Source organism: Eubalaena glacialis, chromosome 5 (assembly GCF_028564815.1).
Source record: "Eubalaena glacialis isolate mEubGla1 chromosome 5, mEubGla1.1.hap2.+ XY, whole genome shotgun sequence".
Classification (NCBI taxonomy): domain Eukaryota; kingdom Metazoa; phylum Chordata; class Mammalia; order Artiodactyla; family Balaenidae; genus Eubalaena; species Eubalaena glacialis.
In genome coordinates, this window is record NC_083720.1 from 27,541,978 (window position 1) to 27,558,657 (window position 16,680).

General features: G+C 36.1%; 1 protein-coding gene across 2 annotated transcripts in view; it reads right to left on the minus strand.

The window, feature by feature from the left end:
* ANK2 (ankyrin 2) overlaps nucleotides 1-16,680 on the minus strand; it is a 248,589-nt gene that overhangs the window by 124,430 nt on the left and 107,479 nt on the right. For both annotated transcript variants that reach the window (XM_061192043.1, XM_061192042.1), the window contains exons 10-15: nucleotides 16,363-16,560; nucleotides 14,065-14,163; nucleotides 13,801-13,899; nucleotides 8,598-8,696; nucleotides 3,645-3,842; nucleotides 264-362 (exon numbers count right to left, since the gene is read on the minus strand). In XM_061192043.1, coding sequence (XP_061048026.1) covers nucleotides 264-362; nucleotides 3,645-3,842; nucleotides 8,598-8,696; nucleotides 13,801-13,899; nucleotides 14,065-14,163; nucleotides 16,363-16,560 — 792 coding nt within the window. The remainder of the gene's footprint in view (nucleotides 1-263; nucleotides 363-3,644; nucleotides 3,843-8,597; nucleotides 8,697-13,800; nucleotides 13,900-14,064; nucleotides 14,164-16,362; nucleotides 16,561-16,680) is intronic.

Here is a 16,680-nt window from a genome sequence, read left to right on the forward strand (position 1 = left end):
AAGGATTCTTCTTAACATAGAGAAGTTCTGGGCCCTGTTGTGACGGGAACACACATTTGAGGCACAGCTCTTTTAAATACCTTCTGAATCAGTGTATATGTGGGCAGGTCACGGACACCGCCATCATATCTATTTGGTATAGTTTCATCCGTTACATTCATATTCCTTTAAGAAGGGTGAGCCAAATATCTTGAAATGCAGATCTCCCAAGCTTCCAACTTGACCGAGTTATATAACAAACATATATGCTTGGAAACTTTTACCTTCCCTGCAGAATCTGCAGCAGCACGGCGTTGTAAGAGAAGTTTTGCCACATCCAGGCTTCCATACTTGGCTGCTACGTGCAAGGGTGTGAAACCCTTCTGAAAATGTGAAGAACAAAAGTAAAATGTAGCAGTTTTCCTTGTGACGGCTAACAAAATCTTTTTTTTACTGGTTAACATATTAAGCAAACTTATGTTGATTCTCCATTTGGGAAAAATACTGGGAGCATTAAATCTGTTAGCCATAAACAAGGACTAGGACAAAGCATAAAGTTTAACAAGCAAGAGTTTGGCTTGACAGACTGAACAAAAGAAATTTTATTTTGAGGGCTTAGAGACTGAAATTTGACTTTCTAGGCTTGGAATTTATGTGTCAGTAAAATGGCTCTGATTTGTGAGTGAAAAAAAAAAAACAACCCTGTCTTTTTCTTGCCTCTAAAATTAATAGGATTGAGACAGTAGTAGTACCTCCTGACCAGGCTTTCTCGTTTTTCCTATCCTTTTTATAATACCTGAATTCCAAATTTCTTTATTTAAGGTTTAGGGTAGTTCAGCAGCTATGATTAAAAAAAAATTATTTGTGATTCAGTTGATTGCATTTTCTGCAGAAATAGCAAGATAAAATGGTGGACAGAACAAAAACAGTTCACCGTTTAAAAAGCACCTCTCGTCCTGACTCTTATCCCTTTTCTCAAAAGACCCACACTTTATATAAGATCAATTCCTTTCGGAAAATACAGTCTACTTCTGGCAGGATGTTGAGCTGATTAACACCAAACTTTTAAACTGCTGCTCTCCTACACATGTTTACACGTACAGATTCAATGTCTTGTGTGCCTAACCAATGTCACTCTCTGTAATTAGCAGTGTGTTACAAATACAGCTAGGTCCCTGGACTCAGATCTCAAGGATGGCACAGTTCCTACACCATGATCTCAAATCCATCCTCTTGGCCAGACAGTCTAATCACATGCTCTTCTGGCACTACATTGGGAGCGGGAGAATTCTAAAGCTGACCGGGGCTTGCAAAACACACACAGCAAACATGCCTGGGTTAAGTGGTCTAAGATAGGGCTTATCCTCCAGACCATTTAAGCCTTCATCAGAATACAGAATATCCCTCAAGAAGCAATACTGCTTTTTCACAGTGTCACTACAAAAATTATTTTTAGCTAAGATGTCATTTTTCTTTTTGCTGTTTTTTGAACATTAGGTACTAAGAAGTCCTTGGAGCAGAGTAAATCTTCTGCTTTTCCCAAGTGTGGGGCAAATATAGGAAGTCCATTTAAGCCAACGTTTGCTGTTAATGCTCTCTTCCCTCTAACTCAATCCACACAATGATTGGAGTGACACTCAGGATGAAGTAGAGTTCTCTGAGACAAACCATGTGGTAAGAAAGAAAAAAAAAACTTCTTATCCTTAAAGTCTTGCTGGAATAGTGATCCAGGCCCTTTATAAATTTGGAAACTATTATTAGACAAAACTACATAGAATCTTTACTATAGAACCACAAAATAGAGGTTGGAAAGCATCTCTCGAATCACAAGTCTTCCTTCTTCCCCTATGTTAATCTCATCAGGATTTCATTTACCCTCTGATATTTATCAACACTTAAATAGCTTTACTGATGATGAGTCAACTACCCTTCAGAACCCCAGTCAGTTCCACTGTGGAACTGTTTTGTTTAATAGTTTCTTCCATTTAACTGTCCTAATTTACTATTGTTTTAGATATATTTTTAATTCTAAAAATCTTTGGAAGACAAGGGATTATGTTTTATTCCCTATTTCTGTATTTTATATACCTAAATTTCATTTATTTATCACCTTCATCTGATGAGACAATCACCCAGTCTCTCTTGGGTTATTATTACTATTATTATTATTATTATTATTACACAGTTGCCCCTTGAACAACACAGGTTTGAACTGTGGAGGTCCATTTATATGTGGATTTTTTTCAATAGGAAATACTACAGTACTACACAGTCTGCAGTTAGTTGAATCCAAGGATGTGGAACCATGGATATGAGGAACCCAAGATACAGAAGAACTGCAGATATGAGGACAGACTATAAGTTATATGAGGATTTTCAACTGTGTGAAGGGTGGGCGCCCCTAACCCTCTCATTGTTTAAGGATCAACTCTATGTTTGTTGTTTAATTTATGATTTTTTTAAAAAAAGATTTAAAAAATCCTTTCAACCCTTCTGATTTCAGCATTTGAATAATTACCAACTTCTTACATCAAAGCATGTTTTACAGCCATAGGCAACCAGGTAAGTCGTAACAGCCAGCAGGCTGCTCCTACCTCTAAGAGGACAGATGCCACCACAGTACTTCAGTTCGTACTTGCAAACTCCCTTCTCCCCCAGATGCAGTATTTTTGCCCGTTCCTTAGTAATCTGAATCACTGTTGTATTTGTGGGAATTATTTTGCCCTGTGAATAATTCACTTATTGTAGGCTGTAATGTGTCTCATTCTTCTTCTCTTCTGTACTAGTCCAATTTCTTTTGCTCCAATTAGCTGCGTTCGTGTTTTATTCTAAGTCATATCCAAAGAGGGATCTCAAATATAATGTGTCAAGTGGAGAAAAAATTACTCTGCCCTAGCTCAAAACTTTGAACATAAGTAAAATCCTTTGTTAGATGACAATAACAACTAATAAAGTGTGAATCTCCAGCCCAGTTCTGTTTAGACACTGTGTAGCTGGTGAAGTGTAGGGAGCAGAAAGGGCATAATAGCTGAAACCAGGGTTGGAAAAATGCAAGATTATGTGACGTGAACTTCTAGGTAGTACTAAAACTCAACAAATACAGTTTTGCCAATCTAATGCAATATTATCTTCCTCAGTAGTAATACTAGCTCAATGTATTTGGGAATTGTATTTTTTTTCTATAATATATTCATGGGAATATATTATAGATTTTTATCATGGAAAGTAAAGAGAAAATAACACTTGCTTTATGGAAATCATCTTAATTAAAGTTCTAGAGGGAATTCCCTGGTGGTCCAGTGGTTAGGACTCCGTGCTTCCACTGCAGGGGACCCGGGTTCGATCCCTGGTCAGGGAACTAAGATCCCACAAGTCACACAGCGTGGCCTAATAATAATAATAATAATAATAATAATAATAATAATAATAATAATAATAATAAAGTTCTAGAAACAACACCGGCATTAATTAGAAGAAGAGAATCCAGGCCTCCTTTTGAAGATATTATATGTAATCTCACAATCCCCCTTGGTCATTTAGAAAATGAATCTAAAATATTCAAAGAGGAAGAAGAAGTCGGAGGCCTAAAGGAGATCTACCCTTCTTGACACTCTATGATTTAGGATTGCTCCTGGGCCATGTCAGCATGAAACCATTCCTCTTACCTTGGTAGCTAAGGAGTGGGCGGCTCCTGCTTCCAGGAGGACTGATGCCACGTCTACCTGGCCTTCCCTGGCAGAGATGTGCAGTGGTGTGTACCCATTTGTAGTGGCCGCATCTGGATGAGCCATATGTTGTAGAAGCAGCTGAACAATTTCTGTCTTACCCAGGCGAGAGGCAATATGCAAAGGCGTCTGTTCCTCCTACAACTCAGATCAAGTAAAAAGTTAGTGGCAGGACAGACCAAACTTCACTGGTAATACATTTCACTCAGATGTTTCATGATGTCTTCTTGGAATCTCCAGGAACCCCTACCCAAAAGGAAATTACTGCTACTCTGACTACAATTTATATCTTGTTATAGAATGACCTGTTTGGTCACAAAATCTTCCTTAAATTTTTTTAAAAGTAGATATTTCCATGAACTTGGTCATTGTTTTCTGGGCATGCCAAAATGTTTCTCAACTCATTAAGGCTTCAGCCTTCACTTATGTTTAAATATAAACCAGCTCATCATTCTGAATAAGAAAGAAATCTAGTCCAGAAGTCCTAAGACCTAGATTCTCATCCAAAAGCTTTCACTAAGAGACAGTATTTATTCTGGGAACTGTATCAAGAGAAAAAAAAAGAGGGATGCTGGGAAAACTTTGTTCTTACTCCACTCAGCAAGCCAAGGATACAAATGCTGGTTATTTTCTTCAAGGAGAGACTGTGGATAAAGAAGATGTTGCAATCTGATTTAAAAAGATGTTGTTCCAGGAAACGTTGCAGATGGGTCTGGGACTTACATCCAGGGCTTCAAAGATGAAATGGAAGTCTGGCGAGGAGCAAATGGGGTTAAGTATTTGCCAAGTGCTTTACATTTAAAAACAGGGAGAGGATAGAGCTGGTATAAGGGACAGGAAGGGCACGTTCGAGAAGGCTCAAGAAATCACCTGACTCTAATGTGTGGTCAGGAAAATGTTTTCAGTGTTAAGAAAACGAGGCCAAACCATTGTCTTGATAAAAGAAAATTGTGTGTAACCTTAGTGATGAAAAGAGGTATATCTCTATAATCTGCCCAAGGGCATGTCATAACAAAGGTGAGAAAGGAAAAGCTGGGCCAACTTCCAGGGCTAAGAATGAATGGAGAAGGTAGAATAGAATAGGGAGAACTGTTCAAATAAATGCACTTTATCTTAACGTTATAAGGAAAAAAGTATTAAGTGGAAGGTACAGGAAGAGATGAAATAGGACTGTATGCATTTCAAGGTAGTAAGAACTAAATAATAAACAGTAATAATACAATTATTTTAGCAATAGAATTGGAATTTTAGAAAAATTTGCACCTTATAAACTTCTTTCATGTATGATGCATACCTGACAAGTCCTATACTTAGACCTGAAAGGAAGGCGTAACATATATTATTCAACAATTTTCCAGAGAAAAGAGATTAAGAGGAATTAAATGAGTTTTCCAGGACTGTCCAAGGTTACGCAGCTATGAAAACAGAACTTGAATTCAGGCATTGGATTCTAAAGACATTTCTTTGTCTATTCATTCCGCAGAAAGAGATACAATATGATAGCCTCTAAGAAAACTAACAGGACAAGAGGTCTCTCAATAGGAAGGGAGACAGACAACACTTAAAAGATACAACTTTCTCTGAAATACAGAGGAGAAAAGAGAGGAATGGAGAGAATTTACAGTTACAAAAATAAATGGACAGCAAAACACAATCAAAGACCAAAGAACCTGAGGATAGCTATCATGAACATCTGTTGTTTCTGGGTTTCCCTGCTTGGACTTCTGCCCAGCAGAATTTGATTGAGGTGGGTATTACAAGGGACACACTCTAACATGTGTTTTCAGTGAGTGAGGGGGAGCCTTAGGGCAATGGTGACCCCTTAATCCATAGCTGAGAAGCGGCAGTCCTTGACTGGTGGTGGCCAAGTAACTGCTTAAATTATCGATCAGTGTCTCTTGGTTCTCAGAGCATTAAGGTACTTGTTTAAAAAAAAAAAAAGAAAGTTAAGAAATAAGCTGTTTTGCCCATTTTCTTCAACTTTTGGTATGCTCCTATCTAAAAGTGGAAAAGGGAAGAACCTACAAATTTGATAAGAAAGTCTTTCCACCTGTAATCAGAGATTATAAGACCTTGGAGGTTTGGGTAATTGTTTCCCTGTAGAATTGCAAAAGTTGAATTTGCCACCCCAAGCTAAAGCTAATTCAATCCAAGGCAAAGAATTCGGAAATCACAGAAGATAATATTCATGGGAAGAGCTAAAGAAAAAAATGTGGGCAGCTTGATCCTCGAGGCCTCTTCCAAATATAAGGGGCAATAATTCTCTCATCATAAAGCATCACTGACAGTGATACAGCCTGATCCAGGAAGACGTGAGCTCTGCCTTACCACCACTGCTAGTTTCCAAAATTATGGAAACTTGCTGAGCCCCAACTCCTTTTACCAAAAGACAGAAATAGCAAAGGCTGGGACAGGGTTCAAATGTTTGATAAAATTTCTGCTATAAGTTACTAGCTAACAGGATTCCCAGGAACCATATATACCAGCAGTTAACTAAAGTTTTAAGTGAGTTAAGTTCCAAGTGAGTTTAAGACTAGGGGCCCTGTGATTGCTCAATCCCTAAAGCAAATGCCAGGCCCCCGTATTGTGCCAACAGAATACGGGCACCTAAAGCAAGAGAACTCCCAAAAGGGCAGGTCCCAGCGGCCCTCTCAGTTATGTCCATGGAGGACATTGGACAAGAAAGGACCTTCCTGAGGGCAGGGCCCGGGGGACAAGCACATTGGTTGACCCAGGAACTTATGCCACTGCAGCCCCGGCCTTCCAGTCTGTACAGCAAAATATGTCTTATGCTCTTGACTGGTGAATAGAGTATGCTGCTTGCACTTTTAACTGAGAGATATTATTGTGATGATATGACTTTCCTTTCATTATATATTGGGAGTAGGCATAAATATGACTTAGCCCCATGATTATATAACCATGAGGTATTATTTCTAAACCTGATAGGAAAGAAGAAAACAGACTACCCAGAGATCTTGACCTTGGAGATCAGTGTAGTAACTGGGTATAATTTTAACTATCTCCCCTTTGGAAGAGAGTGAATTGTAGAGCAATGGTATTAGGTTAAGAGAGGGAGTTTTCAGAAGCTCATGCATGTGGGAATTTGACTACAAACTATTAAGCAGTTTTATTTTATATTAAGAGGGATTAATGAGAAACCCTTTTATTATTAAGTATGGATTACAAAATATTTACCAGGTACACTACCACAATTTCTGGTAAAATTAATGAAGTTCATGATATTCAGAGCGCATTGATGGACCATAAATTTTTTTTTAACAGCTGAATTGCCAGGTAAACTTAAAAGGAAATGAGACTAGGCAGAGCACAGAGGATTTTTAGGGCAGTGAAACTACTCTATATGATACTATAAGGATGGATACATGTTATTATACATTTGTCCAAACCCATAGAATGTACAACACCTAGCGTGAACCCTAACGTAAACTAGGTGCTTGGGGGAATAATGATGTATCAATGTAGGTTCGTCACTCATAACCAATGTACCACTCTGGTGGGGAATGCTCATAACTGGGAAGACTGTGGGGTCAGCGGGCCTATGGGAAGCGTCTGCACTTTCCTCTCAATTGTGCTGTGGAACTAAAACTGCTTTTAAAAAATAGTCTTTAAGGGGGTAGGGAAGGAAAACAAGAAAAACGCCAAGGCAGGGAAGAATAGAGTTTGAATAACAAAAGCATTTAATATATAAGAGCATAAAATGCCAATGATGAGTACCGAAGAACATAAATTACACTACTTGCACAATGGATAGAAAGGCAGAAAAAAATTAAAACTACTAGAGTAATGAAGGCTGCCCACGTATCACTGGATTCTGCATGAAGGTCTGTGGAAAAAAATGCTATAAAATTCATAGAGTCAGAGAATGTTAAGAATTCTGGAAAGGAGTTTCAAGGTTTCTAAGTCCAACCCTTATATTTTAATAATAAAGACCCGGAAGTGAAATGACTTGTCTGAAATGACAATTTGTATGTTTCCAGCTGAATGTTTTCATTTCAATACAATACTGTTTTGAAAATGGACTCACTACGGTAGGATTCAAGGTGAAGTGAGTTCTAGCTTAGATATATCAAATATTGAACAAGAAGCGAAAAGTGTTTAAATATTCCATGAGAATCCCAAAGGTGCTAGTGCGAAAGTTAATGAAACAGCGTGGAAAAGGAAACAGAAGATATTGATAAAATATTCAGTGTAAAGGAAGAAGGTGGAAAAAGCAACTGGGAAGGGAAATTTTTTAAAAAGAAGAAGAAAAAAATCAAGTTGTGGGAATCAGAAATAGGAGAATCCTATCACACAATCTCCTGGGCCAAAATTCATTTATTTTGGAATAGTGGAAGGGTAGAATGCCTAAATATGGAAAATCAAAGTAAGAAGAAAAGTAGAACTCATTATAGAAATGAGGAAAGTAAAACAGATGAAGGGAAACATTAAAACTTTGAATATGGTTTGTTTCTAAGTTACTAGTAAGGAATGTCTATGGAAATTTGATTGGCTTTGGTGGTAAGAAATAAATTTTAATATATATAGTATCTATATAATATAGGTTAAAATGTTTAAATTCATGAAAATGAAGATATATGTGGAAGTGCTTTCATAGGTAAAAAAAATTTATTAAAATGTTAGTCAATGCCAAATTTCTTAGATACTAAATTGTATTATTTTTTCAAATGTTAGTGTTTCTGAAATTGAAGTGCATTTTCCATTGTGTATATTTACTGTACCATTTCATTTTTGCCTGAAAAACTGTTACTGAATTGATGTTTTCACTTACAGTCCTTGGCATTTCCACATCAAGAGATGAAGAATAGCAGCATCTCTTAAGGATAGAACTCATGCACATAACAGAAGAAAACCGCAAGCACCAGCACCTACCCTGGCTCTGGCATCGACAAGGGCACCATTTCTCAGGAGGCATCGGACCACTTCCACCTGCCCCGCCCGGGCTGCCATGTGCAGTGCAGTCTCCCCACGCTGCCAGGAAACAAAGATCATTCAATCATAAGTAAACCCACTGCTCTGCATGGCATAGAATAAAAATGTGCCTTTTTGTGAAAGATAGCATTATATCCAAAAGTTTAAGAAATCTATGAAAAGGTATAATTATTTCATAATTGTTTAGTCTGGAAAAACAGTATCTTCTCCATCTTCAAAAGGATAAGACAAGTGTTTAATTTTTTTTCACTCATGACGAATCAGTGAACTTACCCAAACATTCAGGATACCCTGAGGTTTAACTTCACAATCAACGTGGCATAACCTAAATTGCTTTTGGTGATATGAAGTTACCTTTCATCCTTCAAATCTAAAATCTGTCTCACTTAAATATGTGATTACAGCTCGATCCCGTTTTTATGAGAAACTCTAGATGCTGAAGATCAAGTCAACGCGGTGCAAAAAAAATCACATCATCTGTACCATACATGTCATTTCTTTTCAGAATTCAAAATTTACTTCTGAAATAAACTATTTTTTTTACATTGGCTTTATCTTTGTGTTATGAGACTAGATAAAGACTGTTCATACGAGGAATCTGATTTGCCCAGGAGGTCTTCTGCTTATTATTGATGAGCGTATTTAATTACAGACAGTTATTTGAGAGAAATACTGAGAGATGAGTAAAGCAATGTTAACAGTGCCATCAGTTGAGGTGGGCAGCACTGAGCTTCAGGTGTCTCCTCAAGTAGCTTCATGCTGCATCAAGGAAGACACACTTATCAGAAAAAGGTAGCTTAACCTGTAGCATGAAGGATGATGGTTAGACATCAGAGAATTTTCTCATTGGGAAGCCTGTTAATTACTGCCTCTAAGAGAAGGGTTTTTTTTTCAATCCGCATATTTTAAAACCACATGTAGTTCTAAAGAAAGCAGGGATTCATTCTTTCAAACAATTTTACAGTATAAAAGAATAAGATACTGGAATAAAAGTTATTTTAGCCACCACAACTATACTAGAAAATAAGGTTGATTTCAACCAGGTCAACTATTCCAAATAAACTAAATTGATTTCAACATTGGTTGAGGTAACTGGATAACGTTTGACAAATTCCAGTGAATAATTTCTTCTGATTACTTGCACAACAAACCCTTAAACCCAGATTTAAGACAAACTTTAGTTTGGTACTTAGCTCAGAGTTCATTTTTTGCTAGTATTCAGAGACCCATTCCTTATGAAGTTATGAGAAATTCAATCCCAATGATCTGAATTTGAGAGCATTAAGCTGGATGTCTACTCTAATCTTCTTTTTGTTGATGATTCATTTATCCTCTAATGGCCTTATTTTCTGATGACATCTTTTGACTTTTGTAGAGTAAATGTATTTGGAGTATGTTATTACATAAAATAACATGATTGGAACAGCAGTACTGTTTTCAGACTTTGGATGTATGGCAAGATTTTCCCTCTTCAGACAGCCATGATTTCTAACTTTTCTATATCACTTAAAACCTGCCTCTAAATAGATGAAGGGAACTTCTAACTATTTTTTAAAAACCCTCAAATCTTTATTCCATTTCTAAGTCTTATAATAGTACAGCAATTTTACTAATTTTAGTAGAATGAAGACAAAAAATGAGTTTCCTTATAAGAAGTTAAGTCAAAGAGGCCTCAGGAGTACCTACTCAACGATGAATTTATACGTTTACAAGCCAAACTTTATCAGTAAGGGGTTTTCAAAATCTAAAAGGTTTCAAATACTAGTCTTAGTATTTCTAGTATCTTTATTTATGCTTAAAATAAGTTGTTTTTATGATGGTTACACATTTGAAATTGACAAGTTAGATATAAAACCTAATCTAAAGTATTAAACATTATATATGAAGAAAAGATATATATATATATATATATGTATATATATATGCAAATGGTCTCTCTACTTTAAAACAATGGTCTTGTTTAATTCTTATTTAATGACTTTTGGGTAATTGACCTTTATGTAAATTGCCTTTACCCTTTTATATTATGTTACCCTTGTTTACACATAAGTATAAATAAGAAAATGAAAGAGGGTATATATATTTTAATCAGTAGGTTCCATTTCTTAATTATTGGGCACCTCATCTTATTCAATGCCCTGTTTTCCTTATCTTAAGCTAATTAACTTTAAGGGTTAGGGGAAATTCTTAAACATAGTATGAAGTGTGAACTTAGTCATGAATCCGTTGATTTGCTGTAAGAAGAGAAAAACTCGATTGTCCCCCACTTTGCATTCTGGACAGCTCCAAAAGTGCTGGGTTTTCTACTCCCATGGTTGTCAATGAATACTTTGCATTATGGATGTATTACAACTGGCAGTTCAGCTTTCTAGGTTTTAAAGTGCATTTGTGAGCCTTCTGGAAAGGGAGATTTGCGGTAATAATATCTGCATATGATTGAGTTATTGGTACACTTCGCACTTGGAGTGAATTTTGAGACAAAAACAAGACTGGCAGGAGAATGGGTATGCTCATGTCCAAAGCAGGTACTACATTTCATGCCCCTCCTCCCAGTTGTTAAAACTGACTCTGCTGACAGCTACATTGACTTCCACTTTGGCTGCATCAGTTGTAAAGCATCAAAGCACAACAGACAGCATTGCATTCAAAAATGCAACATGATTTCAGGCAACACACAAAGGCTTCAAGGGTAGGGTACTTTGGGGTCAGGAAATGACCAACTCTGACACAGCAAGCAGGCAGTCAGTGTTCACACAGTTTCTTAATCAACCTGCAAAGAGTTTTGGATGCAACAGCTATATCCTCACGTTCTGAGAATACACCAGTTCACAGGCATCCCACTGCTAGAGAAAGTTAAATTCCTCTAAATGTACGGTTGCCAGATTTAGCATATCAAAAGACAGGATGGCCGGTTAAATCTGAATTCCAGACCAACAAAGAATAATTATTTTAGTATAAATGTGTCTCAACTATTGAATGGTACATACTTATACTAAAAACAACTATTTGGTGTTTATCTGAAATTCAAATTTAACCAGGAGTCCTGTATTTTATCTGGTAACCCTATCTACATGGTATCTGCTCCCTGAAGAACACATCATACAAAAATTAAAATGAACAAACAAAAAGCAACTAGGAAACACATTTGAGAAGAGGATTACATTGGCAGGTGGCTCTAAGTATTTGTTTTGATAAGGCTAAAGAGAAAGAGTATGTAATGGACGAATGAGAAGATAAAACAAAATGAAGAACTTTATAATGACCAACAGGTGGAATTTAAAGTTTAATATCGCAATTGCCAAATTTGGGAGTATTCAAGAACCTAAATATGTCAACATTTTTATTGTTTTAATTGATATTTTGTTTAACAAATAAAAATTTGTTTTTTATTTGAAAATCTATATGTAGCCCATATAGTTTTTTGTTTTTGTTTTTGTTTTTCTTTGCGGAGTGGAGTATGTCAATATGGAGCAAATACATAACCATCAAATAATTTGGAATTGGTCAGTTAAGAAGCAAATTAAGAGTGCCACAAAATCATACAATCATTTCATGTGGCTTTTCTTTGATGATTTTGCAAAAATCTCCCCTCAGAACGATTAACATGGGGGATTTCAATCAAGCATTGCATAGAATATACTTGTCTATGTTACTATGATAATATGATAATATAATTTCACATAGTATTACCATTGCTCCTGAGATCCTGTAGGCATTTTAATGCAAAGAAGGAAAATACAGTACAGTGGGAGAGTACTCCGAGAACTTTTTTTAAAAGGCACTGGTTTGTGTAGGTCTCAATTTTAAAAAGGGAGGTGGTCATCTCTGAACAGAAAAAGGGTGCTACTGATTTCTTTTAAAGTTCTAAGAAGTGACCATAAATTAAACTCAAATTGGCATGTTGTGAAATTACTCTTATCCTTAGTGGAGAAATTTAAAATTAGCATATATTATTACTTTAGGATCAGTAAGCTGTAATTAGGGGGGTGTAAAAATACAGACTATATTTCAATTCTTTAATGGTTTTATACTCCAATTGTGAATAATATGAAGAGAGGTATTAACTTATCTTTAAAATCAAATAAATTTATTTCACATGGATTTTGTCCATGCATCAGAAGCTTCAGCACAGAAACAGTGTATAAAATACAAGGAAATGAGAAAATGAGAGGGAATATGAATAAAAAGTAAAATTGAACATTCCATTTCACAACTCAAAAGGAATGGAATACCAAAAATTAGCAACAACAGTAAACCAATTGCTTTTGAAAATATGATTCATTTTAATAATAAGCACTAACATTTATTTGGGGAGTTATTTCTGTTGAATACTTTTTTAAAAATCTCAATATTCCAGTGGGTCCTGGTGAGCTTCAAATACATGACAATATTTTGTACAGAGCAAGTTCTCTTGCTCAGGAGAAAATCTGCATTCAATGATCAAAGTTTAACTGGGCTGACTCCAAGAAAATGAGAGAAATATAAAGAAATGGGAAGTAAAAATCCTAATTTAGATTAGGTAGAAGAATTCTGGAATATCCAGCATTTACTGTCAGAACAAAAGTTGTCTGAAGACCAACATGGATTTCAGGATACATGAAAAAGTTGCAAGTTATAACTAATTCAGCCAACCAAATCAAAAGGAAAAATCAAAGTAAGGTTAGAAAATGGAAAATCCATGTAACCGAAGGAGGGAGGGAGAATTTGATATTAAGTAAAAAACCTTCTAATATTGGTCTATCTCTGGTTAATCATTTGATATAATTGATTATGGTACTGACCTAATATTTTAACCAAAATTTCCTGGAATATGATTCACTCAAGCAAGTAGAGTGAGTCCTGAACATTTTATTCCAATCAATCATTCCTTCACGTTCAGAGGAGCTTTTAAAATGTATTTTGTTTTATAAGTGTATTTAAGATGCATGTTCAATTTATCTGCACCAGGAAGCTGACACAGTCTTATTCCACAGCTTCCATTTTATTATTTTCTAAAACATTTCTTACCCTATGGAGGTTCCTCTCAGCGACCTTCTAGCTCAGCCGCTGAGCTTTGATCACACACACACACACAAACATCCCTACACACCCACACGCTTCCTCTCTTTCTCCCTGTGGTTATTCTGACCCAAGCCATACTCACAATGTTAGTGACATCTGGAGAGGCTCCGTTCTGCAGCAGAAGAAGGACAATGTTCAAGTGGCCCATGAAGGCAGCCACATGTATTGGTGTGAGGCCAGACTGCGAAACAAAGCGACAGCAGTTTTACTCCTCTGCACCGGTGGGGGCTTTGGGGCTTCTTCAGATAAATAATACTTGAGTGAAGAGGACAGAAGATGGGCAGAAGGAAGGGGAAGAAGGAGTAAGAGAAGGAATGTTTCGTGACAAGCTGAAACATTTTTCTACCTCTGTTATAGCTTGGATTGAAGCCCCATATTTCACCAGCAGTTCCATGACTTTGATGCGGTTTTTCTTGCAGGCAATGTGCAGTGGAGTAAAACCATTCTGTGCGAAAGACAATCAAGTTAGTTGAAAACATGCAGAAACGATTCTCACACAACTCCATGCTGGCACATTGCAGGCAGTAATGTTACATCCTCATGTAGTGTTACCATTTCTTCAAGTGCCGTAGGTGCTGGATTTAGAGAGAAAGTGGTAGTGTATTCCTGGAGGGTCTGAACTTGGTTTATATGTGGTGGGCAGGTATGGCATTGTTCGTGTGGTTACAGAGAAAACAAAAAGGAAGAAAATTACATGGGCCTACTCTTCCAAGAAGGAAAAAACTGAGGCAATTATACTTTACAAGTTCTAAAATGTTTTAAAGTATACTGATTGGTCAGATTACGAAATGGATTAAAGATGCATCAGAGATAAGCATGTGTTTTTCTGATGATGAGCTATTTCTTAAAGAGAAAAATCATCACCTGTTTTACTTCAAAAATCTAAGAACATGACTATAATAAATGTTTCAGCCTAGCTACTATTTTCTTTAGGGAATAGGTGTTACAAATTAACAGAAATCGTTATTTGTGTTGATAATTTTTTTATATCCAGAAGTTATAATGTTTATATTAAAAAGTTTTTATGAGGAGTTGTTGCATGTTAGTGGAAATCATTATTTATGTTGATAATATTTTATACTCAGAAGTTATATTTCTTATATTTTAATATAACATATTTTTTATAACTTATGTCAATCACATACATTTTGTTTCAAAAAGAAATGATTATTAAGTTCCCGAATATTTTCAAAATAAGTATGGAGAATTTTTGGAATGACTGGAAGAAGGTATCTCTTAGAAGCAAAGGAATGTGGAGAAGTCTTTAAGGTACTTTCTAACTTTCCATACTAGGCTAATGTGCAGCAATTAGGGGAAACTACATAAAAATTTGTTAACTAGCCCCAAGCTTAATCCTTATGTGTTATATTTAAGTGTTATATTTTAATCTGAACAATGATGTCTCTATATAGAATCGTATCTATTCTGTTAACAATTTTGCATGCCCCAATAGGGACTGTTTATCAGTCAATATTTTTCTATACTAGCAGTTCTCAGGAAAGCATATGATTTTCTTTAACCTCATGACATTATTGTTCACAATATTTGTTAAGTAATTTCCCATTTATGACCTATGTAATAAGCCAGATATAAATAACTACATGTATATGCAGCACTTAAAAGATCTGCAGTGATTAGAGTGTGATATTTTACATGCTTATTGACCACTATCCAAATGAAAATGAGTACTTTCCTCCTTATAAGAAAATAAATATCCTTACATAACTGCACATAAACCTAAAAGTATAGTTGCTCCCCAGGCAATAATAAATAAATTGATTCCAATGAAAAATTTCTAATAAAAATAAGATTCAATATTTGCTAATTCTAATGACATTCTCTTAAATATTGATTGTCTAAAGACTAATTTAACTTACATAAACCATTTAACAAAGAGAAAAAAGGATTTGCTTTTAGTTGGAGAATTAAGAAACAAGAGGCATAAATTAGTACATGTCTAGTGCTTCCAATGATTATGGTTAAAATATAAGTGAAGCAAGAAGATTTATTCAATATTAGAAGTTGGGAGAAACAGAAGCTGCTCTAGGGACAGCCTCTTGCAGATTTCTCCTGAGCAATTCCTGAAATAGTTTATATAAAATGCTTCCTGAAGCAAGAAGACGCCAAGCATTACTTTTCTATTAGCCTGTGGCTGAGTAATCAGGTCAATAAGGAATATCTCCAAGTGAATTCTTCACAGGCTTACATTTTACATTATCTTACATAGTAAAATCTATTCACCACTTTAAAACTTTCTTTGTCAAAAAGAGACTAATAAAGTTCAACTTTTTTACAATTTTATTCTGACTCTATATAGAGGTGTCTAGAACTTACTTGATAATTGCCTATTTTTCAACTTCTCTTTTCCGTTTAAAAATGCTTATCACTCCAGAGGTTTCATACCTATCTATGAGTTGCTAATTATGGAAATGTTACCTTGGTGTTCTCTTAAATCTATCCTTGCCATCATTTAATAGCAAACTATGAAGGCATGAAGTAGGCAGGCAGCTTGTGGGAGGTGACAAATTTAGAATTAACTACACATCTATAACCATGCACTGCTGTGTCTGCAACCATTGGTCAATCAATGTGGGTTTCCTTATGTCGATCTGTATTCAGTTAATGTGGACTGGGCTAGGTTTACCAGGGCTCTGGCGTTTGGATTGGCTCTCTTGTCCAGAAGGAGTTTGGTTACACGGTAGTGACCACAGTGTGCGGCAACGTGGAGGGCCGTCAGGTAGTCCAGGGTGACGTCATCAACAGGCGCCTTGTGCTGGAGCAGGTGCTTCACACATTCCACGTGGTCTCCTTGGGCAGCCATGTGAAGCGGAGACAGCCCATTCTGCGCATCAAAACCAAACCAAACCAAGACCACATTTTAGTCATTACTTTCGGATTCTGAAACACGACAAAGTCAATTCTTGATCTCTGGAACCACTGGTAGCAGAGAAAAATAATTTCC